The following is a 16,015-nucleotide window of genomic DNA, read 5'->3' as shown; positions in this document are numbered from 1 at the left end:
AGTCAGAGAATAGCTGTCGGGCCATGGAATTGCTATCACCAGTTCCTGTTCCCTTCTGATGTATCCCTATCTTTGGAAATCTCAGTATCTCACAGAGCCAGGCTTTTGCCTTATTATACTCAACATAAATTGAACATAATTTGACTTAAGTTGATTGAGGTTCAAGGACAGTTGCATTCCTAAAAACCTGACCTGTTGGATTCTGAAGATGTTGGGGCTATAGGGGAGGTGGAATTTCTAGGATGAATGCAGTGCAGTGCTAGGAGTCTCCTAAGTGGAAGGTAAATCTTTTTTATGGAGAAGAGAAATAAATGTCTTAGGCAGCTGCAGATTATAGACAGTTGTTGTGATGCAGTGGATGAAGCCAGCCTTGTTCACGAGACGTCCAGGTTTAGATCCTTCAGGGCAAGAAAACTCTCTTGTTTGTTGTGCTTGTCTTGCTGCATTTGAGAAATGAATGCTGTTGTTGTTTCCTTAACTACGACAACCATGCAGCAAACTTCAGCAGCACTGAGGCTCAGTGCAGAGGCGTCTGTTCAACGCAAGCAAGTAATGCACAGATCACAAGAGCTGGAAGAGATCTGAAGGTCAACAATGAGCCTTTCCCCTGGAATGTGCTCTTCTTCTTTTGAATTATAGCATGCTATAGTCAGAGGCTAGGAATATGCTGAAGAGGACTAATAGAGGGAATTGTTTTAAATGGTCTAAGAAAGGCAGGCCAAGCTAGACAGCACAGAACAAAATTAGAAGCCTTCAGTCTCCAGAGCTGCCTCACATGTACAAATTCACATTTGTGTCTTCCAGATAGAACATCTCTATGGGCTGACTGTCTTTGAGAACTACCTGTATGCCACCAACTCAGACAATGCCAATGCTCAGCAGAAAACTAGTGTCATCCGAGTCAATCGATTCAACAGCAGTGACTTCCACGTTGTAACCCGGGTGGATAAGGGTGGAGCTCTACACATCTACCATCAGCGACGACAACCCAAAGGTAGATAAGCAAGGGCCAAAATGAGGAATGGATAGAGCAGAAACGTTGCGATTTGATAGGATTGAAGAGCAATAAAAATGCCCAGCAAAACTGTTGTAGCTGTGGTTGCTTATATCAACCTAATGCTCAATGGTGGAGATGTGTGTTGATTGGCTGCTGTTCTGATTTAGCAGCTGTTAAACAAAATTAATGATCTTTGGTCATGATATCAGAATAACACTCATGTACACACATGTGCATACACTTCAGCAGTATGATAGTCCCCAGAGGTTCTTGGATTAAAACTCTCGGAGACCTTCACACAGTCTGTGCTGGCCAGGATTTCTGGGAGTTGTAGTCTAACAACCTCTGGGAACCTGAGGTTGGGAACCATTGATATACATCATTGACATTCATTTACAAAAGCACAAAGGTATAGACACTAGAAATATCTGCGTCCTGTTCTCACACAGTATCAGAGTTCATATATTTGCTCCATTGTGTTTGTTGCTGCTGTATTTTTTCCCACAGCTATTGTCAGCATGGCATTAAATTGGGTAATCTGTTCTTGTATACCAGGTCATTTACATCACACAGACTGATTCAGCCACTTTTCCGGCATCCCATTTATCACCTATCTCTGGTTGCTCCAGGCTTGTGGCCTAATAATCATCATCAACATAGAATCAGTTTACTCTCTTTCCTTCCCCCCTACCCCTTCTCTTTCACACTTGGCCAGGTAACATGAAATAGATTGATGAACCTCTTTAGTGTCATATTTCATTTCATAGGTGGTTCATCTTTCTTATGAGCATGCTGAATAGCAGCATGGAATACTATGGCCATCCTTCCATTCCCTTGTCAATGATCTGGAGACCTCTTCCCAGAATGGACATCAAAGCCCTATGTCTGGCACCATGTGGGTTTGGAGAAAGGTGTGATCCCTCTGAGGGACTGTTTTAAGTAAAAGAGGTTAGAACCATATGCCCCCATTATGCAGTCCTTGCTTGTTTATAAGGATGTGTTTATCCTGGTTATTATTTAGAACTGGATATATTAATTCAGGCCTTTCCAATCTTACAATGGTAACGCTTGCCCAGCAGTATAATCTCCTCAAAGATCAGTCTGTTTTGGAGCATTATCTATACAGAACTGCCAAGCTTAATTTGCTAGATTTTAGCTAATGGCATCTGTGGTCTTAAAGGTTTGGCACTTTAAGGTTCCATGTGATTCTAGCTCTTGTCAGCCTGAGACCAACCAGAGGACCTTCCCATTCTGCTCCAGAGTTTAAGGAAAAATCTTACTGGACTCAGGGTAGGAAGTGGAACTACTGTATGATATAAGCCAAGTTCTCAGGTGCATTTTAAGCAGAACGTGATAAATTGTATCAAACATGTTGAGAACCAATTCAAGGTCTTTATTTGTCTGTTTAGCTTTCATTTAGGATGGTTAGGATTCTTGATTATAGTTCCCTTTTCTTGGAAATTTTTGATGAAAACAGCCCAGGAGCTTGAAAACTGATGTCATAGTAAAGCTGACACTCTAACACATTTGCTGCAGAGTAAGCATCCTTGGAAACAAAGAAACTTACTTCTGAATGAACATGCGTATGACTGCTTTGTAAAAAAACCAGCCAATAGCTGTTTTTCTTTCTTTTGCTGAAACAGATTAGGGCAGCCATCCCTTTGGCATCTGGAGGTCTGAGAGTTGAATGACGAGGTGATCTTTTAAGTTGTTACTCAGCAGACCTTTACATGTTGAAAATCCACCCCTTCTTGTTCTGGTTTCACAAGACTGCCCTGATAGCTGCCAGTGGCTGATACCATTCCTCCTGCCTCCCAGCAGATGCTTCAAAAACGCAACTAATTAGCTGGGATATTTAAGGGTCAATTTGCATTATTTGCTCTTGCATCCAAAGGCTTTTAGCAGCACAAATTAGTTTACTAATTTTTGCCAGCAGCTGCAACATACCTTACACTTTTCAAGTTTGAGTGACACTTGTAGTAAAGGTGGCCTAGAGTGCACTTGCTGATTTTCTGTTTTAGCTCAACTTAGCTTTACCAGCCTATTTATGGTTGGGAAATGATGAGAGTTACAGTCCAACAAATCTACGGGGAAAGCTGGTTGGTGAAGGGCGCCAGTGCAGACTCAAGACATTATGCTTGTCAGAGTGAAGCCAAACACATTGTTCTGTCTGAGGCTGGGGAGCAAATGGCATCTTCCGCCCACATTTGAAAGTGTATGGAAATGAAAGGTGCCCAGTTTATTGTGATGTGTGAGGCAGAAACCATGCAGGTGCCTCCCCCTGCATCTGAGAGTAAAAATATAATAATAATAAAGCATTTAACAGTTTGCTAACTTCCTAAGACTCCCAAAATGTCTTGCCTTAACTGGCTGCCTCCCTCTGCCTCATAACAACTCTGGCCCTGTGGCCTACCTGGCTGATGGAATGAAAAATACACCCCAGCAGTGCATTATGAATGCATTTTACTTTGCAGCCCACTAGGAAAAATACAGGGAGGTATTCTGTAATGGTCAGTTGTGATTTCTACCTTGGAAATACAAAAGACACACGAAAAGCTTAGAACAAGCTTGGAATTTTTTTTTTTTAAACTTCAAAATCAGTTCTAAGAATATTCTTATTATTCAAATGCTCTTCAACAGGAATTTTTGAAATTAACTAGGAAAGGTTTGTTGTATCAAAACAGTAACTTTGAAACCACTTGCTATGTTACATTTCAGATTTTACTTAGAGTTATACCCTCATTCATTCAAAAGCAGCTAGTTACAAGTAACCATATTACTTGTAGCAAATTATTTCCAAGCTCTGGATTTGTCATGCATAAACACTTAACACAGTTGGATTTGGTTGCACCTTTTTGTAAACCTTTGTTTCTTGTTGTGCCGTATGTGTGAAATGGCGTTTGGTAAGCCTTTGCTATACCAGTGGTTTAGCACTCTATAGGGGACATTTTGTATTTCGGGGTTGTATGTATAATATTCAGTCACTCTATTCTAAGAAGCAGTGTATAGAGTAGAGATGTAAACATTCCTTAGACCTAATTGTAGCTTTTATTAAACCTGTTCAGGGTGGGAGATTACTAACCTTTTTGTGACATCATTTAAGTGGCTTCCCTGGATCATTTTCTCTCTACTTTTGATACAGATGGATATCTGATGCTTTCAGAAGTGTTGGCACTGATTTCAAACTACAGCCTTGTCTATCACTCTTAATTAAAAGCTGGGTTACTGGAAATCGTTGCCAACATGACCGATCTTTGTGTTATTGGCTGTTCCTGACCTCAAATCTAATAATCTACCTTTTCCTGAAATGCAAGACATTGCCTATGCCCCACGTGGGCCTCCTGAACATTATAATATCTTCTAGCTGCTCTTGCAGAGAGATAGGACGAGGGAAGAAGGGTAGTGACAGAGAAAGAGCAATCTTGAATGCTGTCCCCAGAGGAGATTCTGTAGCGTATGATTGATTGATTAATTACTGCCTTGCAGAAAAGGGAAGAATTAAGCAGATGTGGCATCTTGAAATATTAATGGCTTTCTCTAAGGGGTGTCACTGCTACTTCCCCAGAGCAGAGACATTTGACTAGGTCACAGTGCTCCTTAGAAAATCATTGGGCTGCAGTTGACAAATTTTCTTCTTTCCTACACCTGGCTGTGTATTTCATTCCCTCCCTTTCCATCAGTCATCATCATCACTGCCACCACCCATCTCGCCAAGAGTCTCCCTCACTTCAATGAGTTGAAAATCCTCTTAGGGTCTTTGGCAGAATTCTTAGCATTTGCTGAACCATAAAACTAATCAGAAGGCTTCAGGGTGAAAAGCATCCATCACACCAGACCTCCCTATCTATGGTCCTTCCCACACAGGCATATAGATATGGTACATGGATCATTGATGACACAGTTTAGATCAGGAAAAAAGACCCCATACGCAAGCATTTTCTACATAGAATGATCCTTCCTTTCCCTTTAGAGCTGTTGCGTACCTTTCTGGCCTGGTGGTAGGGCATTGCATTCTTTTCGGCATACTCATTGTTTTGCCTGTTTGGCCAAGGAGATAGCAGCCTCCAGCAGCCCCTGCCATCATGGTTATAGATTCTGAGGGGGAAGAGAGAAAGTGGTGCCGAGAACAAGGGAAGGGAAGCAGGGACAGGGGAAGGGAGAAAACAAAAAACTACCGACAAAGGGAAAGTGGAATGACGTAAAAAATAATTTCACTGCTCCTGACCTTCCACAGACAACCTAGGGCAGTGTTTAATTGGCAGTTGATCAGGCTCCAAGGGCTTGTTGGCTGTTTGGACGGGAGGAGCACACCAAATGGCAAATCCTACAAGCTCAGCAGATCCTTTATAGCCTGATCCACCCCACATCCAAATTGGCAAATCTGGGCAGGACCTTTGGGCACCAGAGTGAAAAAGAGTTAGCATGTGGACCTTGGGATCTTCTCCAGGCACATGGATTTCCGTTGAGGAAAACGGCACAACAGTTAACCTTTAAACTTACTATTCCTTAGCACGAGTTTCTGACATGCTTGATGTGACAGGGAAGTGAAACTGCTTTGGATGTTGCTCAGAAATGTCAAGAAAAGGACACATGTGTGACTCTCACTTCCTCTTTTTGGGTTTGGAGACATGACCCAAGCAGCACCTTTTGCAACCATCATCCAAGGCATATGCTACAAAAACATGCATTTCACCATAGCAAATGTATGCTGCCTAGGAGGTTGGAAGGAGAAGTACAGATCATTTGCACAATCTGTTTTTGGTGCACCATCGCTGTCATGTCCACTCACTCCTTAGTTGTAGCAAATCTGAACCCAGGGTTGCTAACTGGATTAGCCCATTAGCCAGATAGAACTTGCTCTGCTTGTTACAGCAGGTATTTTGAACCGAGGGAAGGAGGAGGGAGATGGATAAGTATTTATTTTCTGTCAGTCCCACACCAGCCATTTAGAGAGCTCTTTTGAAAGACCCACAAAATCCAACAGCATCTGAAGTATTTAAAATTTTCCGACTCTCCCCCACACTTTTATTTGCTGATTATTTTATATGTAAAACGTTTCCTCTTGGTTTTTGTAAAACTGCCTTGAGCTTCTCATTAACATTTGAAATTAAATACACCCAGCGGTTTTCCAATAAATTTTTTTAGTTACTCAGCCGGTTGTTGCGCCATCTCCAGATCAGACAGCGATTTTAGCAAGAGCAGCTGGAATAAGCCTTCTTCAGCCTCTAGTAATATCTTATCTGATAAAAGCAATCCTCACATAGTTTTATTATGACATAGGTGGGATTTGTGTGCTTAAATAGGAACTTTGAACCTCCTTTCAGTGAATAGTACTAGATAGTTCTGGCATTAGTGAAATTGGGTTTGCAGACCTTTAATGTCAATGTAAAGAGATAGGGAAGAAATACAGAGCTTCATACCTAGAGCAGGGGAAATATTCATACGTCTTGATATTGTTGTTTCCAAAGAATCTATGCATTTGTACATAGGCACCACTGCTCAACAGTTGTGATGCATTCTCAGAGGACCAATCTCCTTACACATCCTAGCTAGAAATGGGATTTTTTGGACTACAAATACAGTGATTCTCCATTCTGAGAGTGCACCCTATCCAATGCAAAGTATTGGAGCCTCAGTTTCAGGATCTGTCCTTCCAGTGAGCACTCAGGGTTGATTTCCTTCAGAACAAATAGATTTGATCTCCTTGCAGTCCAGGGGACTCTCAAGAGTCTCCTCCAGCACCACAATTCAAAAGCATCAATTCTTCAGTGGTCAACCTTCTTTATGGTCCAGCGCTCACTTCCATGCATTGCCACTGGAAAAACCATAGCTTTGATTATGTGGACCTGTGTCAGCAAGGTGATGTCTCTGCTTTTTAAGATGCTGTCAAGGTTTGTCATCGCTTTCCTCCCAAGAAGCAGGAGTCTTTTAATTTCGTGGCTGCTGTCCCCATCTGCAGTGATCATGGAGCCCAAGAAAGTAAAATCTGTCACTACCTCCATATCTTCCCCTTCTATTTTCCAGGAGGTGATGGGACCAGGGGCCATGATCTTAGTTTTTTTTGATGCTGAGCTTCAGACCATTTTTTGTGCTCTCCTCTTTCACCCTCATGAAGAGGTGTTTTAATTCCTCCTCACTTTTTGCCATCAGAATGGTATCATTTGCATATCTGAGGTTGTTGATATTTCTTCCGGAAATCTTAATTTCAGTTTGGGATTCCTCCAGTCCAGCCTTCCTCATGGTGTATTCTGCATATAAATTAAATAAGCTGGGTGACAATATACAGACTTGTTGTACTCCTTTCCCAATTTTGAACCAATCAGTTGTTCCATATCCAGCTCTAACTGTTGCTTCATGTCCCACATATAGGTTTCTCAGGAAGTAGATAAGGTGGCCAGGTATTCCCATTTCTTTAAGGACTTGCCACAGTTTGCTGTGGTCCACACAGTCAAAGGCAGCCTATCTTACAGACACTTAAGCACCTGGAAGAAGGGCCTCCGTGGGAAATGATCTGATATCTAACTAGGTCAAGCTCTTCCCAGGTTTCTTTTTCCAGTCCCTGCCTAAGTGGTAGTTGGGAGCTTTCTTTCTGAACAGGAAGCTTGGGCAGTACTAGGCCTTGTTAAGCCTCAAAGCCTTCCAGCTGAGACCTTTTTTCCCCAGGTACATCACATTTCAGTGTCAGTAAGGCAGATGGAACTGTCAGAATGGAGAATGGTGATATCTGTGGCATAGAATATCCCATCCCTAATCCTCTCTGTTCAAACTTGGCTCCTGTCAAGAGAGTGGTGTTTGATCTTAAATGCTATGATGGAATTCGAGGAATGACTGTTATACGATAATAGGCCATATGGATTTTCATTTCTTGTTGCAGTGAGGAGTCATGCCTGTGAACCAGACCAGTTTGGTAAACCTGGCGGCTGCTCTGACATCTGTCTCCTTGGAAACAGCCACAAGACCCGGACATGCCGGTGCCGGTCGGGATTCAGCCTAGGCAGTGATGGGAAGTCTTGCAAGAGTAAGTAGCATGTAGATGCTGAGGGCATGGTGTGGTGGGAAAGGGCCTGAGCTGAAGACAATCTGGCTTTAAACTGCTGTTTAAGGTCAGTTGTGCTACGTAACAATTTGCTTTAGTGAGCTGGCTCTGTAAGCCATTGCTACAAATCAGTGCATGTTACTGGGGGTAACTGGCGCCAGGCATCTGCAAGAGGCTGGGTGATTGACATGTCTGGCTGATTGATAGGAAGCACGGATAGAGAGACTTCCAAACCGCAGTTTTCACATACTTGGGATTGTGGTGGTCCAGTGGGCTTTTTCAGTCTGTTCTGAAGTATAGAAAGCTCCCAATACCCTGGGTTTTGCATGAAAAAGAACAGGAATGTTTGTGGTAAGAAGAAAGTGAAGCCAGCCTTTGCTCAGTGTGTCAGAATACAAGGTGGTGTTACAATGACAGAGAACACTACATGAGCTAACTGCTTCTGTGGCAAGATAAAGCTGCTCATTGGCATTAGAATTCTGGTTGACTTTAGCAAGGAAAAATCCTTGCACAAGAAGAATTAATTGTTAGCAAAACACCACAGTGCAAATAAAATCTCTCAGATAACCTGATCAGTCACCAAGTATCTGCCCTCTATATATATCTTCATCTTATTCTAACTTTTTTCCATGCAGTTCATTTTCATGGAAAGGCCTGAGGAGTTGCTGATGCCTTGGTTTCCTTCTGTCAGAACCAAAGGGCTGCAGACCAAGCCATTGATTGGTTTTCCTGGGTCTCTGGCTATATTCCTTACCACCATCACCGTTACTATCACCCTTCTCAAACTGAAAGTATTAAAGGGCCAAGACTAATTTAGCAGAGTGTGGCATAATGAGAGGTAGTGGCGGTAGACTTAACCATGAGCAACTTTCATATAATAGAGAGGGAGAAATATTGAGCCCCAAAGTAAATTAATACTCAGTAGTTTTTAAGGTTCTAGACAAGAGCTTGCTGATACATATGATGAACGCTTAGTGCAACGATAGGAAAAGGACAGGACTGTGTGTCCTGTGTGGTTTCCAGTTTTCTACACATCATTTTATTGCTCTTGGGACCATCCAGTCATTGGATTTTTTTAAAATGCCATCCTTTTACATAAGAATGTGATTACAAGTGCTAGCTGGTGCCCTTGGTGCTCATGGGGTTGAAGGTAGAGTGACCAACAGCGAGTTGAGCTAGGGCAGAGAGTCAGTGGAGCCTGTTTTTTTAGTCTGGTTTAATTCCTATCCATCTCTCTTCATTATAATCATACAGGTAAGCACTGCAATACAACACATCACCAGGTATGCAATTAACAATTTGCAATTTTGTGAGATCCAAACACAAATGAAGAGGCCCCACCTAGGTCTTTCTCCACAACAATGTTTCTATGATATTGAAATGATTTTCATGTCAGGTTTCCCTGATATCACTGTCAAATCAGAGATTATGTCTGTCTTCATTGACTAAACCAAAATTGGAATACACGTGTCCCTCCAAGTATTGGGCTATAACTCCCACTGGTCATAGCCAAAGGTGAGGGATGATGGGATTTGTACTCCAGCAACACCTGGGTGGCCACATGTCCTCCATCTGTAGACCAAACTGGAAATCTTGGGTCTTTCTTCTATTTCATGAATGTAGATGGAAAAAAAATGTTCTCATATGCAGGAATCTCTAGCCTTCAAAGGGGCTTGGTCAAACTCCTGGAAGCTGAGTCTACTATTTGGGGATAGCTGTATGCAGCATTTTGAGCTGACTGAATAACTCAGTGATATAGGTATCTGTCTGCAGAAGTTGGGAGTTCAATTCCCCACGGTGCCTCCTGTGAGTCGAGCCAGTCTGTGTGGTCTTGGGCAAGTTGCACAGTCCCAGGGCACTCCTGGAAAAAGGAAATATTAAACCACCTCTGTGTATCCTCTACCTGGAAAACTCTAAAATAGGTTACCAGAAATCAGAATAGACTTGATGCCACACAGTGATTATAATGATATGCAAAGACAATCTGTATTGACTGTGTATTGTTGGAAATAAAGTATATCAGGTGGCCATTTCCTTCTTCTTTTTGTGGGCTTCCTGGAGACATGTCTGTGGACATCAAGGGCAATAGGATGCCAGACTAGACAGCCTGGTGTTCAAATCCAGTTGGGATCTTCTTTGTTTCTTAAGACTGTTAGTTAGGTTCTTGTCAATGCAAGGAGGTGTCGCTCTTCTTGATAAGCCTGGATAGAAATCAAAGTCTTTGTTGTAAAGCTTTTGCACTTGTTATCTTCCAGAGCCAGAGCATGAGCTCTTCCTTGTCTACGGCAAAGGTCGGCCAGGCATCATACGTGGGATGGACATGGGGGCCAAAGTGCCCGATGAGCACATGATCCCCATTGAAAACTTGATGAATCCCAGAGCCCTGGACTTTCATGCAGAGACGGGCTTCATTTACTTTGCTGACACCACCAGCTACCTTATTGGTCGTCAGAAGATTGATGGAACCGACAGGGAAACGATCCTGAAAGATGGTATGGGCCCTGTTTTCTCCCTGGCCAAAGGCCTGCCTGAGTATGTTAGAAGTGCTGGTGTGCTTTCCAGTGGAATGGCATATGGGATTCAGAGTAGTGAGAGTGTGGTTTGTATCTTCCTTAGAACAATATAAACTGGATGTCAGTACATCAATTTGCTTACCCAATAGGCCAGCCAGTAAGTCCTAGAAAGAGTTGCACTCTGCAGATCTTACTATTTTCACACTTGTTAGATTTCTTTATACGGTATTGCCTGGAGGTGTGAGCCTAAACTCTCTGTTCTGCCTCTGCAGTTTTTGAAACAGGTAGTGCATTTGGCACATGTGTGTCCATCATGCCCCGTGCCTTGTCTGTTTCAGTAGCAATCACCCGGAGGAGCACATGGCACCGTTCATATGGTCCTGTCACTTCCACTTGAGTCCTCAGTGTCTGACGTGTCCCCATTTGCCTGGCACGGCCTTGCTGAGTTGTTTGTTGATCTAACCCTTTCCAGGCATTCACAATGTTGAAGGCATTGCTGTAGACTGGATGGGAAACAACCTCTACTGGACAGATGATGGGCCCAAGAAGACCATCAGCGTCGCCCGTCTGGAAAAGGCTGCCCAGACCAGGAAGACACTGATTGAAGGAAAAATGACTCACCCTCGAGCTATTGTGGTGGATCCATTGAACGGGTGGGTGTGGCAGCAATAAGTTTTAGACAAGGAGCAGGGGACTGGGTTTGTAACCGCTTATGAATTTGAGGTTGAAATGTATCGACGATTGGAGTGCTACATTTCTAGTGTGAGAAACAATGTGTGAACAAGAACACTCCTTATCCAAGCTTTGGTGGTTTGAAACTTTCCACGTAATTTAATTCCTCTCTCAAATAGTCTGCTGCAAGATAGGTAGGTCTGAACTTCTCTCCAGGCATACCCCCCCTTGCAAACACCCCTCCAAGTCTTTTATGTTATTAGGGTCCAAATCCTGAGTAAAGAAAAAAAGTTGGCATCCTGGAACTCACTGCTTTGATCTTCGAAAAATAAGCCTTGCAGTTGTCAAGTTAAGGTTGTCATGCCTAGTGAATGTTAGCTATCAAGAGAGAGAAACTTCCAGAGCCCAAGTGGCAAGGATTCATTCATTCATTCATTAGTGTTGTTACTAGACTTGTAACCTGAACTTTCAGTACAATGTGCTCTTAAGATAACTGAACGTCCTAAGCAAAAATTTTGAAATGCAGTTATAAGATGACTCCATTGCCTGCTCAGTCCACAAACAAAATGCAATAGAAAAACACAGAAGAGAAAAAAAAACACAGCTCTCAGCTACATGAAGCATTCCATTTTTAAAAGCCTGAACAAAAAAGTTTCCCTGCTGCAGGAATTAAAATTAAAAATAAGTCCAATTCGGGTTTTCTGACAGAAGAAGTGAAAATATGGTTCTTTTTCGTGGCCTCTGTGAATACACACATATGGGTATTGGCTGCCCCTGCGCTGACTCTCGGAAGATTCTAGAGCTAAAAGTAACAATTTTATGGTGTGATCCTTCACGAGGTACAGTATATGCTCCTCCCACTCACCATCTTCCCCAGTTCCTTTTTTCCGCCTAGTTGCCTTTTGACTATTTTTCTAGGCTCATTTGAGCTTTTGTTTGTTTTAATTGCCTACTTAGTGATCCTCCACGTCTTTTGTTTGCCTTCCCTTTCCCCCTTTTTTCCCCCTTCCCCCCCTTCCCTAGTTCTTTGCTTATGGCCTCACCGTCTCCTTTTAAAAGGTGTACAACCTGTGCGAATAAAATCGCACTTTCTGGCAGTCATAAGCCGTGCCTTTTTTGTTTGGGTGAGGAACATCCTACCCATTCGTGCCCTGCTTGTAAAAAGTTAACCCAGCTGGCACTTAAACAGAGGCTCCAAAGACTTCGGTCTTACCTTTGGCAAACAGCCATGAATCCTACTTTGTCTTCAGAAGCGGCTAGATCTCCTGTCCTTTCAGCCGATAGACTTCCAGCGGGCCAGTCTACCTCTGATTCTACCTCCATGCTACCAGTTAAGGACACTGCTGAAAAAGCAAAATCGTCTGGTAAGCACAAGCTGCCCTCTTCTCAGAAGTCTCGAGCTCACGATCCCAGCTCAAAGAGAAAACCTAAACCTGCCCTTAAGAGGCCCAGAAAGGACAAACTTCCCAGAGTGGAGTCCCCTCAGCCTTCTCTGCCTTCCACTATCCTCGAGGAATCGTCCAGAGAAGCCCCTGATTTAGCTTCGGATGGAGATGATGCCCATGATGTTGCGCCCCCCCCCCACAATGGCACCCCAAACCCCGAGCATCAGCCTCAACGCGGCTGCACCACAGTCAAGCCCGACCTCAGCCCATTCCAACCCTGACTCAGGGCGGGCAGCTGAAAGCTCGGCATCCGATCTGGAGGTTCCCCCTTCGCCTCCACGGAAGAGAATGGAGAAGTGAAAGCACCTCTCTCCACCGAGGTCGGTCCCATCGCGAGGCGATTTATGCCCTTTTCCAATGGTACCATTCCATTTTGACCCCTTCATGTGGCAATCCTGGTATGAGAGGTTCCAGCTTGAGAAGCTAAAGGGCCAAAAATGACGCCGGAACTCCCTCATGCCGTTCCCTTTGTGGACTCAAGCCGCTTCCGTGCGACTGCCTCGGCCCCGGCAGTTTCGGCTCCGCCCATTTGCCCCCTCATCCCATTGAAGCAGATGCAAGACAAGGTTCGCGAGGCCCTACCAATGCATCCTGCACCCTCAATGCTGGACCCGGTAACATCTCAGGGCCCTTTTGAAGATTTGCCACCCCAAGGGCATCAAGCTCCCCTGATGGAAGGCTTTGGCCCATCGGACTACCCTTCGTCTCCAGGCTCCCCTGCATCTTGGGAGGCACAACACTCTCAGTCCTCCCATGAGCCCGACCTTCCCCCTCCTATCCCAGATACGAGGGGCAGGCATGCTTCATCCTCCTCGGATGACTTCTCCTATTCAACCTTCATCTTTCAGATGGCACAAGCCCTAAATCTCGACACTGAACAACCCCCATCCGCTGATGCCGACCCGGTGTTCGATGACATTAACCAGGAGCGTCCCATTCCTTTGAGTCTCCCCTTTAACAAGTCTATCCTTCAACTTATCAAGGACACTTGGGGAAAACCCCCTGCAATCATGCAGATCTCTCGCCGCACCGATGGCCTCTATAGGATCCATGGTGTCGAGGCCGAATTCCTCAACAAACATCCAGTGCCTAATTCTATCATCGTCGAGTCTAGTCAAGCTCGATCTCAGGCTAAGTCCAAACCTACTCTCGCCAATAAGGACGGCAGGAAAGTCGACACGATGGCCAAACGAATTTACTCTCTGCAAGCCTTCTTACTCAGAAGCATCAGTTATCAAGCAACTATGGGCACTTTTCAGCGTCATCTTTGGAATCAAGTCCTTCGTTTCATTGAATCATCTCCTGAACCCATGAGATCTGACCTCATCAACATCCATTCACAGGCTATTTCTCTCGCCAAGTATCAGAGGATTGCAGCGTGACACTCCGCTGAGGCCGCTTCTAAAACTCTAGTCACCTCTATTTCTATTTGACGCCATGCCTGGCTTAAATCCTCCACAATCTCTGATGACACCAAGTCGAGAATTGAGGACTTGCTTTTTGACGGTGCCGACGTTCAACTCCACAACTGATGACACCATGGAAGACTTCCATAAGAAGCGTAAGACTGCGCGCTCTTATTCTACCCAGCTGTCTTCCGCCTATCAACGGCCCTTCTACCATTCGGGCCAGTATCATCCTAAACAATATCAAAACCAAAGGTTCCAACCTTATAGACAATATCGCCCCCACCAAGCTGACAGATCCCTACCTGCCCCTCAACCTCTGATACTCATCGGCAGGCTCTTCTCGCCTCTAAGACAAGTGGTGCAGTTGGCAACAGACAACACCACTGCACTTTTTTATGTCAACAAGCAAGGGGGTACCCACTCCCCTTCCCTGCTCTACCTAGCAGTCGACCTCTGGGAGTGGTGCTATTCCCACCATGTTTTCCCTATTGCCGTCCACATTTCCACAGATGACAACACCTTGGCAGATCGGCTCAGTTGGCTACCGACGAGAACACACGAATGGACTCTGAACGATGTCATATTCCAGCGGCTGTGCCGGTGATGGGGCACACCCTCAATAGACCTCTTTGCAGCCGATGCCAACAAGAAATGTCCCCGGTTCTGCTCCAGAGTGGGTCGGGACAGCAACTCTCTGGGAGACGCGTTCCTGATGGACTGGTCTCAAGATCTTCTATATGTATTTCCCCCTCTGCCTCTCATCCAGTGGGTGATCGTCCTTCTCCGACAGGGCGGGGCCAATGCCATCCTGTTAGCCCCGTACTGGCCCCGCCAGCCATGGTTCACTCACCTGGTCTCGATGTCGTCAGACATGCTCCGCCTTCCTCTCCGCCCAGATCTCCTCTCGCTCGACCACAGCCTCGTTGTTCACCCAGACGTTGCCTCTCTCAGTCTTGCGGCATGGAGGATACTCCCGATGTGATGCAGGTTCTTCTTCGAGCCCGAAAACCTTCCACTACCCTCCTATACGAAAACAAATGGAAATCTTTCTTAAAGTATACTCGGGACAATCACTTACCTGCTATACCTGTTTCCCTGAAGACTCTGCTCGCCTATCTCCTCCATCTCTTCATTTTCGGCCTTTCTCAGTCCACATTAAAGGTCTATCTGTCAGCCATTATGGCTCACCAGCCCGATGACTCTCCCTCCTCCAAGTTGTTTTCTCACCCAACTGTCAAGAAGTTCCTCAAAGGACTTAACAACATTTGTCCTCCTCAACAACGTATCACCCCCCAGTGGTCACTTCAGCTGGTTCTTAATGCCTTGATGCGGCCTCCGTTCGAGCCCATGGCGTCCATTGACCTCAAATTCCTGACTCTTAAATCAGCCTTCCTTGTTGCAATCACATCAGCCAAATGGGCTAGTGAACTCGCTGCTCTTCAAGCCGATCCTCCTTTTATCCAGTTTCACCCCGATAAAGTGATTCTTTATTTTGACGTTTCCTTTCTCCCGAAGGTGGTCTCCGACTTCCACCTCAACCAACCCATTATACTACCCTGCTTCTTCAAGTCTCCTTCGTCACCCCTAGAACATATGCTCCATAATCTCGATGTCAGACGTGCCCTGGCTTTCTACGTGGAAAGGGCAAAGACTTTTAGAAAGTCCAATAAACTCTTTCTATGCTTCCACGGCCCAGACAAAGGGGCCTCAGCCTCCTCTCAATCCATAGCACGTTGGATTGTACAGACTATCTTCCTTGCTTACAGCTTGTCGGGGAAATCCCCTCCAGAACATTTGACAGCTCATTCCACCAGGGCGCTGTCCACCTCTACTGCCTTTCAGCATGGCACCGAGGTTCCTTACATTTGTCATGCCGCTACGTGGTCCACACCATCCACGTTTGTCAAGCACTACCGGCTGGACATCAGAGCACGCCAAGATGC

At 44.8% G+C, this 16,015-nt stretch overlaps 1 protein-coding gene across 9 annotated transcripts in view; it reads left to right on the top strand.

Moving 5' to 3' along the window:
- Positions 1-16,015, top strand: part of LRP1 (LDL receptor related protein 1) — a 447,517-nt gene that overhangs the window by 278,376 nt on the left and 153,126 nt on the right. For all 9 annotated transcript variants that reach the window (XM_020778743.3, XM_072991220.2, XM_072991217.2 and 6 more), the window contains 4 exons: positions 805-994; positions 7,872-8,015; positions 10,289-10,525; positions 11,019-11,199. In XM_020778743.3, coding sequence (XP_020634402.3) covers positions 805-994; positions 7,872-8,015; positions 10,289-10,525; positions 11,019-11,199 — 752 coding nt within the window. The remainder of the gene's footprint in view (positions 1-804; positions 995-7,871; positions 8,016-10,288; positions 10,526-11,018; positions 11,200-16,015) is intronic.

The sequence above is a fragment of the Pogona vitticeps genome, chromosome 2 (assembly GCF_051106095.1).
Source record: "Pogona vitticeps strain Pit_001003342236 chromosome 2, PviZW2.1, whole genome shotgun sequence".
In the NCBI taxonomy this organism is placed as follows: Eukaryota; Metazoa; Chordata; class Lepidosauria; order Squamata; family Agamidae; genus Pogona; species Pogona vitticeps.
The sequence above is the reverse complement of the archived record's forward strand: the minus strand, read 5'-3'. Positions and strand labels throughout refer to the sequence as shown.